The sequence below is a fragment of the Narcine bancroftii genome, chromosome 5, assembly GCF_036971445.1.
Source record: "Narcine bancroftii isolate sNarBan1 chromosome 5, sNarBan1.hap1, whole genome shotgun sequence".
Classification (NCBI taxonomy): domain Eukaryota; kingdom Metazoa; phylum Chordata; class Chondrichthyes; order Torpediniformes; family Narcinidae; genus Narcine; species Narcine bancroftii.
In genome coordinates, this window is record NC_091473.1 from 79,347,968 (window position 1) to 79,368,878 (window position 20,911).

Sequence of the window (20,911 nt, forward strand, 5' to 3'; positions counted from 1 at the left end):
TGGTTCATTGATGCAACAGGGCAGGAACACAATGATGGGAGCAGTAGCTGCTCTGCTTAGATGCACTACATTATGCTACAACATATGCAGTTACAATGATTGGGACTTTGCAAAATCCCAACTAAGGAAATAAAGCAAAGGACTTTTTCTGCTGAACTGATATCAAACACTGGTTCTGGCACCATACCTACTCTGAAATTTACTGCATATAACAACTACATATTGTACCTACATATTGTTCCTCAATTATGTGCAACATATGATTTCATTCCTTTGACATTATCTAACATATTTAACATTAACGTTTTGCATTTTTAGATATCACTCTTGAATGGTTTATTGTTACGCGTACCAAGATACAATGAAAAGTCAATCCATACTCAAATACAGCAGGTAGAACTATAATAAAACAAAAATGAATAGTGTTACAGTCAGTCAAAAAGAACAGGATATATAACGTAACTGGAACAGAGTGCAGGATATAGAGAAAAGCATAGTTGAACACTGCTTAATAGACCTGCAGTATTCTACTGTGCTTTTTTTCTATAGACTGAATGCAGGAAAGAAACTCTCCTTGTATTTATTGTGATGTATTGAAGGTCATTCATTCTATCATGGAATAATTTGGTACCAAGATTAGTTCTGCCAAAAAAATTGTGCTAGAAATTCCCATCAAAGAGTTAGGTAGATATGTGTGGAAAATAAATTTAAGAAATTTGAAAATGTGCTAAATTTTTTTGTGCCAACAGGAAAATCTGTCTGAAATTTATGGAACTTAATTAAGGCATAAAATCAGGAAAAGTGAAGGCACCCTCACCCAAAGGTTTTGATGGTGTGGATGAGGCAGGTACAGCCTTCACTGCACAATTCTTACTCTCTATGAATGAATAGCGTTGATCGTCCATACGATTGCTCTGGAACCGACTCAGTAAGTCAAAGAAGCCTTCGTCTCCAATCATCCCTGTAGTAATCTTCTGAAAAAAAATCATCAATAGAATTGTAACATTTAACACATTTTACAAAATAATATACAAATGCTATTTCACTTCTTTTGAAGCAACTGAAATGGGAGTGAGAGTTTGAAACACTGATAAAGTGAATGTCACATCTGACAATAGTTTGATAATAGATCATAAAAACGTATCACAAATGGAGAATAATATGACATAATAAAATACAAATGCCGACTGTGACAACAATTTTCTGCAATTGACAAAAGAACCCAAATTAAACAAAGGGTGACTTATTTCTTACACAAATTATGACACTGAATGCAAGACTTAGAGGGAAACTCCAATCTTGTATCTAGTCGAAACAGCAGAGTTGGCATTACTTTTCTAAATTCATAGCCAACAGTGTTGAAATATTGAGACTTAAATAGTCTGCTGTGGAACCACATTCAAAAGTACTCTGCTTCAGACATCTTTCAAATAAAGCTAAATGTTATAATTTATGTATTCAGCCTCCTTTTTTTCACCCGTCTCCTCTTACCCCCTTCTCCAACTTACTATCTGACGATTCAATAAAGAACTTCAGTTTGGGATGAGTTGCACAAAAGTTAAACAGATTGTTCAAGATGAACATTTTCTCACTATTTGTAGGATCCATTAGGAGAAGCATTCCATTCAGTTCTGTATCAATATATTTAAGCGACGACCTTAGCTTTACTACACATGGTTTTCTTCAGGAATGACTCAGTGATACAGAAGTGATTGGGCAATAAGGGTGATACATAGAACTCAAAAAACAGAACTTAGAAATCTGCATCATTTAGCAAACCAAGTCCTGACATAAAGCTGCAAACCCAGAAAGTGTAAAGTATGAAAATCAGGTTGTTTTTTTTTTAAAAACCTTACCTTTTGTGAAACATGGGCTCGGCCATCATTTATGATCACGGAATTGCTGGCATCTTTAAGAACTTTAGCAGACGAACTAGTACTTTTATGCTTTTTTCCCCTGAATTTATTTATAAACAGCAACTTGGTTGATGGCTTCCAAAGGCCAGGTTTCTGTTTTATGAGAGTTTCACTTTTCCAACTCTGAACCAAGACAAAAGTCAATTCATCAACATTATAAAATCTGCATACAAAAGAACTTCAAAAATATTGTTACTAATCACTGGATTGGAGGATGTCAGAAGTAATATTTTAAAGAGCATCTCTCTCTCTCCACCCCCATCCCTTCATCAATTTAAGGAAATCAGTAAAACAAGTTACCCATACAAAAAGGAGGCAAGTCCTCATTTCGCATGATGCATTAAAGCTACTTGGCACTGTAAAAAGCAGAGCTAGCTGCAGGCAATTTATTTTGACAATTAATATCATAGCCTAGAGCAGGTGCGGTCTAACTTGCTTAACTCAAGAGCCACATACGATAAAATTCAGGTGTTTGAGAGCTGCAAGACATGAAAAAAATATTGCATACATGCTTTTCCTCTAACAAGTACATTTTCTTACAAAAATTTGAAGTAAATATTAACAAATACACATTCAAAAAATATTTATTCATGTATGTAGTTATTAAACGGCTAATTTGTATTAGTTTCAATAATGAAAGAGTACACGTATATAAATACAGTAAAACCTCATAAGAACGCGGTAGTTGGGGTCCAAGATTACATACAGCTGAGTTGCAGAACAGATGCATGTATGTGGCTGGAGACCCAGCAAAGTGGTTACCATCTTTACTGCCTCCTCAGTTCAGGAACAATTCATACCCAGTCTAGCCTCCATGTAGCAAAACTGCAATATCGTGGTGAAAATCCGCAGGTCAAGCAGTGTCATTTATAAAGTTTGGGGTCCACAGACACCCGCACTATAAGTGATTCCGCGGATTAACGAATCGCATTCTAACAAGGTTTCACAGTATTTCCAAAGTCCTGACAGATTATTGTGAGCTTCCATCTTGGCTGTGAGTCATTGAAAATCTAGCTGATATGTTGTCAAGGCTGATTTGTAAAAATTGCACGTTGTTTCAACTTCACACACTTAATTACAGAGCTCGGATGGGTGGGCGGCCGGCCGGGGCCAGGTGTTATGTCTTCATTGGGAGCTCGGATGGATGGGTAGCTGGATCCTGGCCAAGAGTCCACGGCCAGGGCATAAGGAGCTCTGGAGGGCGGGCAGAGTGGATTACACTTTCACTCTGCTAATTTCACTGCCTTCGCCACAATCATGCCCACTAAAACTACCATTGTGGACACTAGCTCGTGCAATTCCTGTCTCAGCCAACATATTTCCACGAGCCACACATTATATGTCAAAGAACCGCATGTGGCTTGCGAACCGCAGTTTGGCCACCCCTGGCCGAGGACAAGGTTATCTAGTTTGACAAAGATAGTTTCTACTTCAATAGATTGCATACCATCTGAAGAGTCTCAAAGACTGGTTAATAGGGTCCTATTTTCCACACTTGCCCTCATTCCTTCTCACTCCCACAATGAAAAATTCCAACCAATTCAGCTAATTCAGGCAATGATGTCTCCACATCTTCAATATCTATTCAGCATTTTAAAGGGACAGTTCACCATCCAAGCACCTTTCCAGACTAGGCAAGGAAGATGGTGCATCAAACCTTTCTCTTCCCCCTCATCACCCTCGCACTTTAATATAAAAACAATTGTACTTTAGAATATTCTCTGTTCATTGCTGTGCCTTTATCCACATTTATCTTTTATTTTAAAATGACTAAATATGGATTGCTTGCTTTACTGAATACTTTTAACCATTATTTGTCTGCTGTTTTATTTCTCCTTCACTCCAATTTCAATTTTCTGTTTGGTTCTAAATCTCAAGGAAAGCCTGTAAATCACATTGCATTTTATTTAGGCATCATTTGGACTGAGAAAACTTGTTTTTACCTAATCCAAAGTAATTGACGACAACTAGGATTCCAAATAGGGAATACACCGTCTACTCATGCAGACTCACTACAAGTCTGGGCCATCATAGAGGGTTCACCATCTGATTCCAGATTCAGAAACTCCAAAACATCTCTCCAAAGCTAGAATCGACATGACAAGGGTGGAATGGTACAGAACAAGTCATATTCAGAAGTCACCCCACAGATACTTGGCCAAACCAATGCACTTATTTCAACTTAGAATTGGTTGGACACAACGACCAACTAATTTCAGGGCCAACTTTTTCATTCCTGAAATTTCTAGGACTGTATAAATATTTCAAAAAAATTGCTTGGTCCCAATGTGACATCTACAATATAGCAATGAGCTTGTTGACTAATTGGTTCACACAAATTCCACCCTATCCTCTTCTATTTATCTCTCTTAATCAAAGCACATGCACTTGCTTTTCATGCTTTGCTTAATGATTTATGCTGCTTTAGAGTTTCAACTATTGTTTCAAAAACTTACCATTCTTTGGATTATAACATTTCTTTTAAATTCATTATTTGATTTATTTGAAAATATATATGGCAATTAGTTTTTAAATCTCTAAAAAAAATTGAATCAGAGATCCACAAATGCTCATCACCAATGTTAATCCCAACCTTAATCTTACTTATTCTACTCAGTCAAACTGCTCCATCAACTACTCTTTTAAATTAATCCTATATTAATTGCACTTTTTTAATTTTCTGCATATTCTCATCAACTACTTTCAGATTTTGCCATTAATTTCCACATTAGGGGCAATTTACCAAGGCCAATTAACCTACCAACTCATGTCTTTGGGTGCAAGAGGAAACAGTGTGTCTGAGATGACAACAAAACCTCAAGCCCCATCACACTGAGCACTGGCACTGTGTGCTCAGCCCACAACTGTTCACGCTGCTAATTCACAGCTATACTGCCAGGTTCAGATCCAACGGTAGTTGGCCTCAATGATGAGTCGGCTTACAGAAAGGCGTTGAAAGGTTTGTACGATGATGCAGGACCAACAACCAGAGTCTCAATGTGGACAAATCAAAGATGATGATTATGGACTTGAGCATGACTGACCACTCCCCACTACATATGAATGGGCGTGCTGTAGAGAGAGAGAGAGAGTGGGGACAACACAGTTCCTTGACATCCATTTAAAGGATGACATATCCAAAACCCACAACACCTCCTCATTAGTCAGAAAGGTTCCACAGCACCTACACTTCCAAGGAGGCTGAGGAGGGCAAGGATACTGGCCACCATCCAAAAACATTGTACAGGAGCACAATAAAGAATGTCCTGGCAGACTGGAGGTTAGTATGGAGGGTAATTAATACTGGTGAGAAGATTATTGAAGCTGCTCTTTCCTCTATCGATGACATCTACAGAGGTGGTGCACAAAGAGAGCTTAGAGAATAATTGAGGACCCTTACCATCTAGACATCATTATCTTTGAGACACTATAGTCAAGGAAGAGGTACAAGAAAGCTTTTGGCATCTTGTCCTTTATAAATCGAAGTATTGAGTAAAGGAATTGGGATGTTATGTTTATGTTATACAAGACATTGGTGAGGCCAAATTTGGAATATTGTGTGCAGTTCTGGTTGTCTAGCTACAGGAAGGATATCAATAAGATTGAAAGAAGATTTACTAGGATGTTGCTTGGTCTTCAGGAGCTGACTTACAGGGAAAGATTAAACAGGTTAGGATTTTATTCCTTGGAATGAAGAAGAATACGGGGAGATTTGATGGAGGTTTACAAAGTTGTGAGGGGTATAGACAGAGTTAAATGCAAGTAGGCTCTTTCCAGTGATATTAGGAGAGATAAATATGAGAGGACGTGGCTTTAGGGTGAAAGTGGAAAGACTTAGGAGGATCCTTAGGGGGAAACTCCTTCACTCAGAGTGGTAGGAGTGTGTATGAGCTCCCATCTGATGTGGTGGGTGAAGTCTCGATCTTGAGTTTTAAGAATAAATTGGACAGTTACATGGATGGGAGAGGTCTGGAGGGCTATGGAATGGGAGCAGGTTATTGGGACTAGCTAAACAATGGTTGGCCCAGATTAGAATTGCTGATTGGCCTGTTTTCTGTCCTTTAGCATTCTATGGTTCGAAGAGAGCAGTTCTTAGCCCACTGCTCCACTTGCTCTTCACCCATGACTCTGTGGCTGGGAACAATTGAAATGCCATCACATATTTGCTGATAATACCACGGTCGTTGGCTGAGTTACAGTCAGCAATGAGGAAGTGTATGGGGGTGGGGGGAAGACCGATCAGCTAGTTGAGTGGTGTCACAACAACAACCTTGCACTCAACACAACTAAGGAGTTGATTGTGGACTTCAGAAGGGGGAAATCAGGTGAACATGAACCAGTCCTCACTGAGGGGTCAGCAGCTGAACAGGTTAAGAACTTCAATTTCCTGGATGTCAACATAGAACCATAGAAAACTACAAAACAGAAAACAGGCCATTTAGCCCTTCTTGTCTTTGCCAAAAACAAACCTCTAGTCCCATTGACCTGCATCCATTCATAACCCTCCAGATCTCTCCCATCCATGTATCTATCTAATTTATTTTTAAAACTTAAGAGTGAGCCTGCATTTAGCACATCAAATACTCCTACCACACTCCTACCACTGAGTGAAAAAAATTCCCCCTAATGAGCCCCCTAAATTTTTCCCCTTTCACCCTAAAGCTAAATCCTCTTGTTTTTATCTCTCTCAAGTGGAAAGAGCCTATTCACTTATACCTCTCATAATTTTGTAAACCTCTATCAAATATTCCCTCATTCTTTTATGCTCCAAGGAACAAAGTCCTAACCTGTTTAATCTTTCCCGATAACTCAACTCCTGAAGACCAGGCAACATCCTGGTAAATCTTCTCTGCACTCTTTCAATCTTACTGATATCCTTCCTGTAGTTTGGCAACCAGAACTGCACACAATACTGCACCATAACAGCTCAACTCATGTACTCAATACTTTGATTTATGAAGGCTAAGATGCCAAAAGCTTTCTTCACAACCTTATCTAACTGTGACGCCACTTTCAGGGAATTATCTATCTGAATTCACAGTCTCCTTTATTCCTCCACACTCCTCAGTGCCCTACCATTTATTGTGTACATTCTACCTAGGTTTGTCCTTCCAAAATGCAACACCTCACCCTTTTCTGCATTAAATTCCATCTGCCACTTTCTGGCCCATTTTGCCAGTTAGTCCAGATCCCTTTGCAAGCTTTGACAGCCTTCCTCACTGTCCACAACACCTCCAATCTTAATGTCATTAACAAACTTGCTGATCCAATTTACTACATTATCATCCAGATTACTGATAAAGACAATAAACAGCAATGGTCCCAGCATAGTTCGCTGAGGCACATCACTAATCACAGGCCTCCAGCCTGAGAAATAATCATCCACTACCACTCTTTTCTCTCATTCAGCCAATTATGAATCCAGTTTACAACCTCTCCATGGATATCTAGCATTTGAACTAGCCTCCCGTGTGGGACCTTGTCAAAAGCCTGACAAAAGTCCATGTAGACAGCATCCATATTCTGTAATTTCATGGTTTACTTTTGGAGCCTTTTTTAAACAATGGAACAACATGAGGTGTCCTCCAGCACCACACTCGTTGAAAAGGATGTTCTAAATATTTCTGCCAGGGCCCCTGCAATTTCTACACGTATCTCCCTCAAAGTCTCAGGGAATATCGTGCCAGGCCCAGATGGAAATATCTACCTTTATTTGCCAAAACCAGCAACCATCTCCTCCTCTTTAATTTCTATATGTTCCACGACACGACTGCTTGATTTCTTTCCTTCCCCATACACGATGTCATTTTCCCCCAACACGTTTGGCTCCACAGAGGTAAATAGGTTCATTATTGTTATGTAATACTACATTTATAATGTAACATACATGAAATTCTTTAACTTTGTCTACCGTAAGGAAGACAGAGAGTCACTACTTTGTCCAGTGCCCCTCACAGAAATGAGCCCTAGCCAAGAATGAACTCGCGACCCCTGGTTTACAAGACCAGTGTTCTAACCATTTTTTGTCCCTTACTATCCTTTTACTCTTAATATTCTTGTGCCAAAGCAACCTCATGTCTTCTTTTTACTTTCCTGATTTCCTTAAGTATTTTATTACCTTTTCTATACTCTTCTGGTACCTCATTTGCTCCCTGTTGCTTATATTGCTGTACACCTCTTCTTAACCAGATCACCAGTCTCTGTTGAAAACCAGGGTTCCCTATGCCTATAAATATTGCCTTTAATCCTGGCAGGAACATGCAAACTTTCACCTTTGAAGGCCTTCCACTTATTGAACACATCATTGCCAGAAAATCTATCCAAATCCACTCTTCCTAGATCCTTTCTCATTTCCACAAAATTGGCTTTTCTCCAATTTAGAATCTTGGCTCGAGGACCAGACCTATCCTTATCCATAATTAACTTGAAACTAATAACATTATGGTCACTGGACCCAAATCGTTCACCTACATATACTTCTGTCGCCTGACCTGTCTGGTTCTATAATAGGAGATCAAGCACTGCATCTTCTCTAGTTGGTGCCTCTATATATTGATTTAGAAAACTTTCCTGAACACATTTGACAAACTTCAAGCCATCCAGCCCTTTTACAGTATGGGAGTCCCAGTCAATATGTGGAAAGGTAAAATCCCCTACTATCACAACTTTCTGTTTCTTATATCGGTCTGTTATCTCTCTACACATTTGCTCCTCCAATTCTCTCTGACTATTGGGTGGTCCATAATACAACCCTATCAATGTGGTCACACCTTTCCAGTTCCTCAACTCCACCCACATGGCCTCTGTAGATGAGCCCTCTAGGTCGTCCTGTCCAAGGACAGCTGTGATATTTTCCCTGACTAGCAATGCCACACCTCCCCCTTTCATCCCTACCCCTCTATCACATCTGAAACAACTGAACCCTGGGACATTGAGCTCCCAGTCCTACTCCTCCTGCAACCAAGTCTCACTAACAGTAATAATGTCATAATACCATGCGTCAATCCATGCCCTAATCTCATCTGCCATTCTGACAATACCCCTTGCATTGAAATAAATACACACGAGAACATTTCTATCACTTACAAACCTTTGATTTCTGTGTATACATGCAGACATCACATGACCTTTATCCTTCCCCACCTCACTATTCTACTCTAACACTCGTTTCCCTCCCTCTGCAAATCTAGTTTAAACCCACTGGAGCAGCATTAGCAAAGCTGCCTGCAAGGATATTTGTCCCCTCCAGTTCAGATGGAAGCAGTCTCTGAAGATCCATCCTGGGGCCTCCATGTCAATCAAATCACGAAGAAGGCTCACCAGTGGCTATACTTCGTGAGGAGTATAAAGAGATTTTCTATGTTACCAAACACTCTTGTAAATTTCTACAGGTGTACAGCAAAGAACATTTTGACTAGTTGCAACACTGTCTGATACAGAGGTGCCAATGCACAGAACAGGATAAAATGACAGAACAGTTGTGAACTCGGCCATTGCACTCATAGGCATCAGTCTTCACTCCATCAATGACCTCTACAAGGGGTGGTGTCTTAAGAAAATAGCCTCTATCCTTAAGGACCCTGATCACACCATTACCATCGGAATGGAGGCACAGGAGCCTGAAGGCTAACATCCAATGGCACAAGGACAGCTTCTCCCCTTCTGCTATCAGATTTCAGAATGGAAAATGAACCAGAGACACCTCACTTTCTCTTATTTTGCATTAATTTATTTTTAAATGCAACATGTAGCAATATTTGCACTGTTATGCCGCTGCTAAACAACAAATTTCGTGGTGTGTTAATGACAATAAATATTGATTCTAAGGAGCATAAAAACCAGGACCGCCAAGCTGGGAAACAGCTTCTTACCACAGGTAAGGAAACTGTTCAACAATTCTAGAAACCTGCAAATTATTTTTATACACATTTATTTTTGATTGCTATGTTTAAATGTTGTGCGTGTGTGTGTGTGTGTGTATATGTGTGTGTGTGTGTGTGTGTGTGTGTGTGTGTGCACTATGGTCTGGAGATAAACTATTCCATTGGGTTGTACAATGACAATAAACTTGAACTGAAGCACCCAGAGGAAACCCATGTGGTCACAAGAAGGAACTGCACACTTATCATAGACATCACCCGAGGTCTGGATTCAACCCAGGTCCCTGCCACTAGCTACATCATTGTGCCAACTAGTAGTCCAATAATTCTGCATACCTCCATTTCTGATCTTTACATATCTCGTTTTTCTTTGACCCATTGTTAATAGTACTATCTTAAAGCTTTTCCACTTCTCTAAAACCATCCTTGTAAAAAGCCCCCTTCATCAACATCTTTTTTGGCTTATGAATTATTTCAGCACAAGTTGCTGAAATAATTCTAGACTTTTTAATCTCCACACCTTTTCTGGTGTTAACTTCATTAGATCCAGTTTCTCCATACTCTGCCGACGGCCCGATCTTGGTCGAGCACCTGAAAAGAGCAACAAAAGGTTAACTGTTTTTTGAAAGCAGGAGAGGCACAAGTTATTACCACTGTCATAATTTACAGCCTCATTTTATTTTGCAGCCTCTCTGAAACATCTATTCGTATTTTAATTGAATTTATGCTGGTCCATTCAATAAGTGCTTCCTTGCATAGAACTAATTTGTGCACCTCTACCATTATTTATTTTTGACAGATACCCTGAAAAATCACCAGTTTCAACCCATTGACAGTTCAACCATTAAAGGAACAGGAACCCAAAACGGAGCTAATTAGAAGTGGAAAGAGCAAAAACTGCAACATTACACCTGACATCGTTAAGTGTTGCTTCCAATACTAACATCATTTGGGAATAGGTTGGTGAGGGCCATGGAAGAAGGCACATAACACTAGCAGACCACAGGAAGGGTAGGGTATCCAATGTGGCATAATATCAAAGGATGAAGATTGCATATCAGTACTTTTGCCCAAGAGAATCTGACAGGTAGGCTGGTATAGATGCTCCAACAACTGGCAAGTTGTCATGCTAGCCGGACCAATTACAACAGATTGTAAAGAACTTGAAGAAATCAGTCTTCTATTTCTTGAAAAAGGTTACTCAGACCAGGAAAGCATCATTTCAACTCTGGAGATTACATCAATTTTTATGTTTTGGTTCAGCCACAATCTCATGCAGAATACTTTTGGCAATCTGGCAGCTGGCAAGGAAGTACGGACAATGACCATCCAAAGTTTTTGTGCCTCATAGGTGGGTTCTTCTGAGACACAAGTAAAACAGGAAAGTCTGCAGACACCATGATTGAAGCAAAAACAATACTGGAGAAACTCAGCATTGGATACCCCACCCCTCCTGTGATCTGCTGGTGTTATGTGCCTTCTTCCATGGCCCCTACCAACCTACTGCCCAAATGATGTTAGTATTGGAAGCAATTATGCACAATGAATATAATGAATAGATCATGTATATCCAAGTTTGTTGATGATAGAAAACTAGGTCACAATAAGAGATGACTAAATGAATAGGCAAGGGTGTGGCAGATAGAAATGTAATATGGAAAACAAAAGTCTACTTTAATTTAAAAATTGGGCAGGATGGTGTGTTAATAATGGCAAGTGGTTGAAAAGGCAATGGCATGCATTGTGCAAAAATTAATAGGCCAGTTTAATCAGCAATTAGGAAGTCAAAAGATTTGTTGGCCTTCATTATTATATGATTTAGCAACAGACCAATGAAGAAAGACTGACCATTTATTGTGGGTACTAAACAGAAGCTTCCTCAAAGGAAACTAAACAAGCCTGTTGAGTGTCTCATGTGCTCCATAACAGTAATAATAATTAATCTGGATGAACAGATACTAAATATAGGAAAATTACTGGGTTGATGATTGGAAGATTGTCTATATTTGTGCTGGGATTTGCAAAAGGCAATTTAAATTACCAGTATTGTTCAGAATGCTGTTCCCCACTATGTTACAAAGTGGGATCCTAAGGAATCCCTTTATTGTATTTCTCTGTACTCACCCTGAGAGATGTAATCCAACTCATGATCAGTGGATAAGATGGAATTGTTTGTACTATAACTAATGCCCAACATGAACTGAAGATCTGAAAGATTCATTCGGGCTGTGAGTTCACCACTTTTATCCCCGATCTGCAAGAAAGAAAGATGACTGCAAAACAGGTTTTATTTCGTCTCATGAGCTATAGCCCCATTTTATAAGCCAAACAAAGCCCAAAGTATTTCATAAGTTAAACCTAGTTTTCAATTTTATATTTATTCAATTTTAGCAATGAATCTCAGTGTCACCTCTCTAATTTAAACCCACAATTTGACAAAATAAAAGCTCAGAACTAAAGGGGCTGCAGATGTTGGAATTCAGAGCAAAAAATAAAATGAGCTGCTGAAGGAACTCAGCAATTCAGGCAGCATTGTGCTTGGTTGTGAATCAAGAGCCCTACTTCAGTTGAGATAGAACATAACAGCGCAATACAGCCCCTTAAGTCCACGATGTTAGGCTGACGTATGTAAACTTCCACAACAATCTAATTATTCCCTTCCTTACACCCATAACCATCTATTTTACTCATATCCATGTCCCTATCCAAATTTTTTGTATGTCCCAATTGTACCAGCCTTGCCAATGGATTTCAGTTACAATCTTTGTTTAAAAAAAAACCTCTTTGTAAAAAAAAGCCTCTGACATCTCCCCTAAACTTTCCTCCACTCACCTTAAACAGATGTCCTCTAGTATTTGTTTTTGTTGCCACAGGAAACAAAAAAGGTGCTGGGTTCAGGCACATTCGTTAGAAAAATGACCTTAATGCTGGAGTTGTGTTCATAGCTTGCTTTTATTTTACATACACAGGTATTTCCCTGCTAGTCCTGAGCCTCTCTCCAAGATGTGGAAGTCCCGCCGTGATGTCATCAGCCTACTTGATGTCCCACGAAGAGTGTTGCACCACATCCCCCTTTGCGTTCAAAGCCCCCTTTTCTGTGGCTTCACTCGCTACAGTTATCTTTACACATTCTGATACAAATACACATACATTTACAATACACAAGTCTTTCTTGACTGGGTGTTTTACAGTCTCCACAGATTCAGTCTCGGTGGTCTCTTTACTTATCGTCCAGACCTCGTTCTTATTATGCCAGGCAAACTCTGTGTTTCAGTTGGCAGAGTCTCTGATCCTGCCTTTGCAGGACTGTTCATTTCCAGCCCATGCTCTTGTTGCTTTTCACCTGGAGACTCTGGTATGGGGATGAGATACTGGCAATTCTGTCTCAGTGTCCCTTTTGGTCTGCTAACCATGTATGACCGTGGGCTGTGGTGCACAAAGTTACTGTACCTTGCTTTCTTGCATCGGAGATTCACACCACATCTCCTGGTGCCAGCTTTTCCAGATCACTCAATCAGTGTCTCTCGTTATACCACTTTGCATTCTTACACCTCTTCTCCCTCTCCTCGTTCTGGAGTTGTATCAGGTCCGGGAGTTCCAGCTGCAACTTCTCTGGAAGGGCTGATAGAGTCATGCAAAGGCAACATTCCATTAGCAATTGGGCCAGACTGTAGCCATTGCTGTGGTGAGGCTCTGTAGGCTCTGCATAGTAATGGTCTTTTGCTTTCTTGAGCAGATTCTTCACTGTTTGTACTGCTTGCTCTGCCTCGCCATTGCTTTGTGGATACTTAGGGCTACTGGTCACGTGCTTGAATGCGTAATCTGCTGCGAAGGCTTTCATGTTTTGTGCAAAGAATTGTGGACCATTGTCGCTTACTAATGTCTCTGGAATGCCATGCCGTTCAAATATCTGATTTTAAATGAACAATTACATCGGTAGTTCATGTCAGGCTGAGTTGTGCTATTTCTATGAATCTAGAGAAAAATTCCACCACTAATAGGTAATGTGTTCTCTCCAAGAGTGAATAAGTCTGTGCCAAATTTTTGCCATGGCCTATCATGGAATTTACTCGACATCAGCATTTCTCTTGCGTTTCTCCTTTCCTGATGCACTCTCTGCACCTCAAGACAAATCTCGCTTATTTGATTACTCAGACCTGGCCACCACACTGTTTGATTGGCACGTTCCCAGCACTTTACAACCCCTGGTGGCCCTCGTGTATTTTCTCGAGTACCTTGTTCGACATATTAGCCAAAATAACTAATCTCGTACCATGCAGAAGTGGTTTTCTGTTTTTTTTCTCTCATTGTGCACACTCAGAACGTCCCTCTCTTGCCAGTAGTGTTGACTGGTTCTTGTAACTGGTTTCTGTCTGGCCATCCTCCAATGTAGTATTTCATGACCTGCGCGTGCATACTGTCAGCATATAGTTCCTCTCGGAGCTCTGTCAGGAATGTCATTTGTTGGGAAGTTTTCCAATCACTGTGTGTCCTCCATGAGGTCTTTGTCAGCACTCGTGGTTCTGCCTTGTAGTGGGGAGTGAGAGAGTGTATCTGCAGTTGTGAGGTTCTTCCCAACTGTGTGTGAGATCGTGTATGAGTATCTCATCAGCCTCATCCCGAACCTCTGTATCTGTGGCAGCAGTGAATTCAGTCCTTGCCCATCTAGCAGACTCACATGTGGTTTGTGGCACATCTCCAACTCTAACTGTAGTCCCAGAATGAAACCGTTGAATCTCTCGCAAGCCCAAGTCAGAGCCAATGCACCTTTCCCAGCTGCGTGTACCATTGCTCTGTTTCTGTTAGTGATATGGGAACGTAAGCGACTGGTGATCAAATGTCTCCATCCTTCTGCAGTAATACTTAGCTCCATATCATGAAGCGTCAGCTGATATTCTCAGTTGCCTATTTGGATGATACAACTGAAGTGGATGATAACTCTCGGATGAGGTTACCAAATGTCCTCTGTTGCTCATATCCCCAGCTCCACTGGTTATTCTTGGACAACAGGTCTCTCAGTGGTTTGTCCTTTTCAGCAAGGTTCGGTATGAACTTTCCTAGTTGGTTCACCATACCACAGAAACGTCTGAGTTCACTAATGTTTGTCGGCTCCTTCATGTCCTGCACAGCTCTTGTCTGGTCTCATGCTGTCTGTTGAGGTGATGTACCCCAGAAATTTCATCTGCCTTCTTCCAAACTCACACTTTGCCATGTTGAGAGTGATCCCTGCCTTTTCTGCTCATTCTAGGTCTACATGGGCCCTCACGTTGTATTGGTCCTTTGTGATTCCCCAAATGAGGATATCATCCATGTGGCAGACAACTTCTTCCAGGCCTGCGGTAACCTCAATCACCATTCTGTTCTGGAAGTGTTCAGGGGCAGTGGAGATACCAATGGGTAGGTGGTTGAAATAATAATGCCCAAATGGCGTGATAAATGTGTAGAGAACCGATTCTTTGGACAAAAGAATTTGCCAAAATCCCATGTTCACATCCATCTTGGTAAAATATTGTGCACCAGTGTGAGCATGCCTAGGGTTTGATCCACCAATGGAAGTATAAACTTTTCTTTGCACACTGATCCATTCAATGTGAACATTTTCTTTATTCTTTCTCGGTGCTACCACCATGCCACAACACCATTCTGTAGGCTCCTCTATGCGGCTGATAACTCCAAGCTTCTTCATTCCTTCAAGCTCTCTCTTCACTTTGTCCATGAGCAGCAATGGGACCCTTCGAGGTACCTTCAGTAAAAATGGTTTCACATTAAGCTCAAGTTTAATGCCATAAAGCTTCTGTATTAGCCCGAGTCCATTGCAAAGCTTAAGATATGCCTTCCTGACTGTCTCCTCATCTGGCCAGTAGCTGGTCTGCTCAACAGCGCTACTTGCAAGTCTCTCAACCACATACACTTCTTCTGTGGTGCTCCTCTCTCTCTGTAGGAGTATGCTTCTTTTGTCGATCCCAAGACCATTAATTTCACTCTCCTCCCACCTTCCGGACCATAGAGTGGCTTCTGTTTTTTTTTTCTAGCTTTCTGTCTCCGGATACAATTCTTTTAAACACCTACTCGAGAATGGCTGTAACATTGGCCCTTGTGTCGATTTTTAAGGTCACTTTGCCGCCTCCTACGTTAATGTCGGCCATCCAGGGCTCCTTATCTGATGCTATTTCTCCAAGGAACAATCTGTCCACATCCTCCACTACCTCATTCACAAGACTTTTCCGTAGTGTCATCGTTTGCCGCAGTTGTGGGATTCTGCACTCCTGGCTGGGCATTGAAATGCTGGGTGGAACAGTAGTTTTCCACACTTTGGGTATGTCTTGTGCTCTACTTTGCTCTGCATCATTGTTTTTAATTTTTTGCTGTCCTGCTGTTTTCCTTTTGCCTTTAAACTTTTGCTGTCTTCTTCTCTTAAGCTGCTAGTTTGTTTGCACACATTTCACCCAAGTTGGGTTGGCTGCAGCTTTATGACTTTCTAGCCATTGTGACTGCTTTCATGAGGATGAGGTCTTTGTTAAGTGAGGTCTTTGTTAAGTTGTCTCTCCGACAGAGACGAATCTCTTAGACCCACTTCTAGTCTGTAGCATAAAAGTTTGCCGTGCAGATCCCCATATTTGCCAGTGTATACGAGGCTGTAATGAACGTGTCCACTGTGTCTACAGGCCGCTGCACTCTCTCGTTAAATTTCACCCGGTCGTAAATTACATTCTTCTTAGGCAGCCCACAGCTTCCGCGGGTTTCTTGCCTCGAATCGCCACCAGCTCACTGCGTGCACTGTTCCCTCAGCCTCAGTGCCCCTCCTATGGGTCGTCTGCTCCTTTTCAGAATGGGGGGGGGGTTTGGTGATCTTCCCATCCTCGGGGTACCCCGCTCCAGTCCTCCATTTCCCCAGAGTCTGCAACCCCTTGTGAGTGCTGCTGATTAATAGACACCATCTTGGGCGCAGACCCCATGGTCGCAGGATCTCAAAACTACCATTGGCTCCCTCAACAGGCTATTCAACACCTGTGCAGAACCAACGGCAGTCAATTGGGTGGTTGGACCCAGCGGAAGTGCTGCATCTCTGCTCCCTCACTCCCTGCAGGCCTGTACCAGTGGCAGTGCTGGTGCTACAGCAGCTCCGGCAATGCCTGCATTTTCGAGATGGATTTAGGAGTCAAATATAAGCATTTGTCAATAACATTTGATGGTAGACACCAAATTAAGAACTGTAGTAGCCTGGGCAAGCATATGCAGTGTATTCTGCCACTGGCATACACAGAGAGTATTGTATGCACTGAGAAGAGAAAAATGAAGGTTAAGGATATTGCATATCCTGCCATTAAAGAAGTTACATTTGCCCTGGATGATACTGAACTTCCTGATAGTTTTTCAAACTTAACACATCCAAATAAATATAGAGTATTCTTTCACACTTCTGATTTGTATATTGTAAATTATCGGAAGGAGTTAAGATGTTAGGAGGTGGGAAACTTGCTACAAGTTATCCACCCATCTACCGTTCTTGTGGGTAGTATTTTTAGGTATATTGCCCAAATGAGTTTCTGGTCTCCCTGGATCATGATGGCAGAGGAATTCAGTGATCAAGTTCAAAATTACCATAATTTGACTGTACATATACAACCAGATGAAATAGCGTTTCTACAGACCATGGTGAAGACATACTACACAGCATCTTTATGTGTATATGTGATTATAATGTGCGAATGCAAATGAATATCATGGGTAGGGAATTATTCTCTATTGAAGATGCCATTGTCTGGCATGTTGTGGGATAAATGTTACTTGCCATTGTAATTTTATCTTAGTATTGTCAAGGTTTTGCTCAATGCAGGCATGATTATTTCATTTGCTAGGGAAATGCAAGCAGAATTGATCAGTACAATCATTAAAAAACATCCTTATTATGATTTTAGTCAGTCATTGGGGAAAAAAGTAAAGATGTTTGGGCCTAGGTCACTGCCCTGAGGAACTTCTGCAGTGTGATGCCTGGGATGAGAAGATTTACTTCCACAATCACTTTCTTTTATACAAGGCAAGACTCCGATCAGTGAAGTGTTTTCTCTTGCTGTGCACCAACTTCAATTTCACCAGGGGACCTTGAAACTACGCAAAGTAGACCAATGGCCCTCACTTAACCTACATATTGAGCTCTAAGGTCCACATATGGACAAGGCTATGATGAGGTCAGAGCAGAGTGGCCCTGGTGAAAACCCAAATGGGTATCAGTGAATATATCACATAGGATATATGCACCAATTAAATACTCCTGAAAACACTGCTAACGATAGCACTGCTAACAATAGATTGATTGATATGTAATTAGCCAGATTGGATGACGTGAATGGGCAATTGCACATATCTACCCAACAATTTGGAAATTTCTTACGTGCAAGTTACTTGAATCAGTGCAATTAGTCCAATAGATTGATGGCAGAAGTTGTTGAAATAGGTTCATTTCTAGTGCTTTTTTTGGTTTTTTTAAAGTTAGAGATACAGCCCTTCCAGGGCATGAACCCTTTCTGCCCAATTACATTCATGTGTCTAATTAAACTACTAACCACATAACTGGAAAGAAACCAGAATATCTCAAGAAAATACCATGCAGACATGGGAAGAATGTACAAACTCATAATTCACCAAATATCTGCCACACACTCAGTCTGAACCCAAGATCTTCAAGACTCAGCAACCAGTTCATTTTTGTTAAATCCCTCACCCAGAGTTTATTCTGTTCCTTGCTGTTTTAACTCCTTCCAAGTATTGTTAAACATGAAAGAGCACCACTTCCTGAGCTGAAGGAAGACAGTAGATGGTATTCAGGAGGAGTTCCTTGATCATATTTGAAACTTCATAGTGTCATCAGCCTATCTTGTGAAATACATGAACTACTCCCTCCCACCTGTACGTTAAAGTGTTGTCACCTCTAACAGGTCGATCCCTGCTGAAAGATCATGTCTAAAGTGAACGTAATTGAGCAGTTTAGCACAAACTCCATGAGTGCAAATACAACAGACGATTGCTCAAGTAGTCTGTGGGACAGTTTTCCTCGTTTAGACACCAGTCCCCAGATGTTTCCATGGAAGAACTTTGCAAGGTCAATTGAGCTGCATATGATTTTGCTACATTTAAAGTTTTGTTCTTAAGATTATACCAAATGGTCCATCCTATTTTATTTCCTTGAATGTGACAGTCAAGTTATAACTGAAGGCCTTGATAGGCCATTTCAGAGGACATGAAAAATCAAAATGGTTCACTCTTACCTGTATATTATGAGCTCCTATTTTTCAGTACTGGTGAAACACTGATTGAAATACTGGATTTTATTTTTTGGACTGTATGGATTTTGTGTTCAACTTGCCTGCTGTTTCTATTAAAATTTAGATCAATTTCTGCATTACATTTTTTCCCCCCTTTGTTTTAAGACTGTTGACATTAAAGTTTGCACAATAATATTATTTCCTTTTATATTTATTCTTTCTTTCTGTCTTGGCATGTTTCAGTAATTTAATTTACACTACTGTAGTGGCAATCATAATTATCTGTGTAGCTCCAGCAAACAACAATTTCAGTGAAACTCCACATTGAACTTGTATATGTGACAATAAACTCACATCATCGTAATGCTAAATTATGAAACGAGCTAGTAACTGTTCCTCAACATGTTACCTAGGTCAATTGTGAAACTAGAGAATACAAACATTAAATTAACACATCAAATATGGCATGGAATATCCTTGATAGTAAATCTTGTTGCTTGTATTTGCTAATGTGGAATGAGCTTCCGGCAGACGTGGTTGAGGCGGGATCAGTGGATACATTTAAGGATAGACTGGATAGTTACATGGAGAGGAGAGGACTGGAGGGGTATGGACCGGATGCTGGTCAATGGGACTAGGAAGGTGGAGATTTGTTACAGCATGGACTAATAGGGCCGAACTGGCCTGTTCTGTGCTGTAAGTGGTTATATGGTTATATAATTCAGGATAAACCTGTGAATGTGAATTTTGGAGTGAAATGTATTGAACTACATTCAGATGCTAAATAAAATGTTACCTCGCTTGAAATTTCAAAGTGTTTCTCTGCAAAATGCACCGCTTTTCCATGATTTCCGATTGCAGTGTAAGCATTTCCTAAACTCCAACAAGCTCTTCCTTCACCAATCCTAAAATTCATATAAAAAAAAGGCAAGTTTAGAAATCTGTACCCTTTCCTCTATTTTTAATCTAGATTATCTCAAAGCATCTACATATACAGGTTGAGTCAAATCTGTTTCATTGCAGAAGGTAAAATAATCCAATTTTTTAAAGGAGTCACACATCTTAAGGAACATCCCCTCATCAACAATAATTTGGAAGGTCAATGGAAAGTTTGCCAGATATGACATCCTGAAGTGATAATCACAGATAACAGACCACAGTTCACAACATAAAATGTCATCTTCTCAGAAGACTAGCAGTTTGATCACTGGACACATCTCACTTTCCAGAAGAGACAAGCAACATTCACCGTGAAGGTGACCACGTAATCACAGTATAGAAACATCCTAACCTTAGGTGATGCCTATCCTCAGGGATGATGTGAAAGTCAGTACAGATGAGTGAGAATTAATGAACAACAAACAAAAAAGTTACTCGGAAATGCAGGAGATAAAAAGGATCTACCACCATTAAGGGTTGGAAATACTGCAAGAAGCCCACATCAGATCAACACCAAATGTGGCAGAATGCAGTGGTACCTGGAGACACACCTCATTCCAGAGCAATACAAGGTCAATACAGAGGACAGCATCCCATATGTAAGACATTCTCTAAGGAAGGGGCTAAACTTGATGTAAGCAGATGGAGGACACCGAGGACATGCCACTGATTCCACAATGAGTCCTTCGAGTTCTCTCTGTTACCAACCAGATCTAACTGTTGAGGTACAATGTATCTTTATTGTCAAGTACATTAAAAACATAAAATTTGCTTACCCTGAATAAGCACACAAAGAGGCACCAATAGTCCAGCATCCTTACCAATAAGGGAGAAGAAAGAGTCCCTTTGAAATGTTCAAAACATACCAGGGCTGTAGTTTAATTGGGTGCACGTTGGGCAGCACAGAATCGTG

General features: G+C 40.6%; 2 protein-coding genes across 7 annotated transcripts in view; one reads left to right on the forward strand and one right to left on the reverse strand.

Moving 5' to 3' along the window:
- Window positions 1-1,449, forward strand: part of clcc1 (chloride channel CLIC-like 1) — a 90,042-nt gene extending 88,593 nt beyond the window's left edge. For both annotated transcript variants that reach the window (XR_011357668.1, XM_069937973.1), the window contains one exon: window positions 750-1,449. Coding sequence is in view for 1 of the 2 variants with exons in the window: in XM_069937973.1 (XP_069794074.1) it covers window positions 750-779 (30 nt within the window). In the remaining variant the exon portion in view is untranslated. The remainder of the gene's footprint in view (window positions 1-749) is intronic.
- gpsm2 (G protein signaling modulator 2) overlaps window positions 1-20,911 on the reverse strand; it is a 118,116-nt gene that overhangs the window by 20,387 nt on the left and 76,818 nt on the right. For 4 of the 5 annotated variants that reach the window (XM_069937967.1, XM_069937965.1, XM_069937966.1 and 1 more), the window contains 5 exons: window positions 19,856-19,964; window positions 11,921-12,050; window positions 10,317-10,387; window positions 1,857-2,039; window positions 818-974 (listed from right to left, as the gene is read on the reverse strand). In XM_069937967.1, the coding sequence (XP_069794068.1) occupies window positions 818-974; window positions 1,857-2,039; window positions 10,317-10,387; window positions 11,921-12,050; window positions 19,856-19,964 (650 nt within the window). The remainder of the gene's footprint in view (window positions 1-817; window positions 975-1,856; window positions 2,040-10,316; window positions 10,388-11,920; window positions 12,051-19,855; window positions 19,965-20,911) is intronic. The other variant, XM_069937969.1, reaches the window with a different exon arrangement.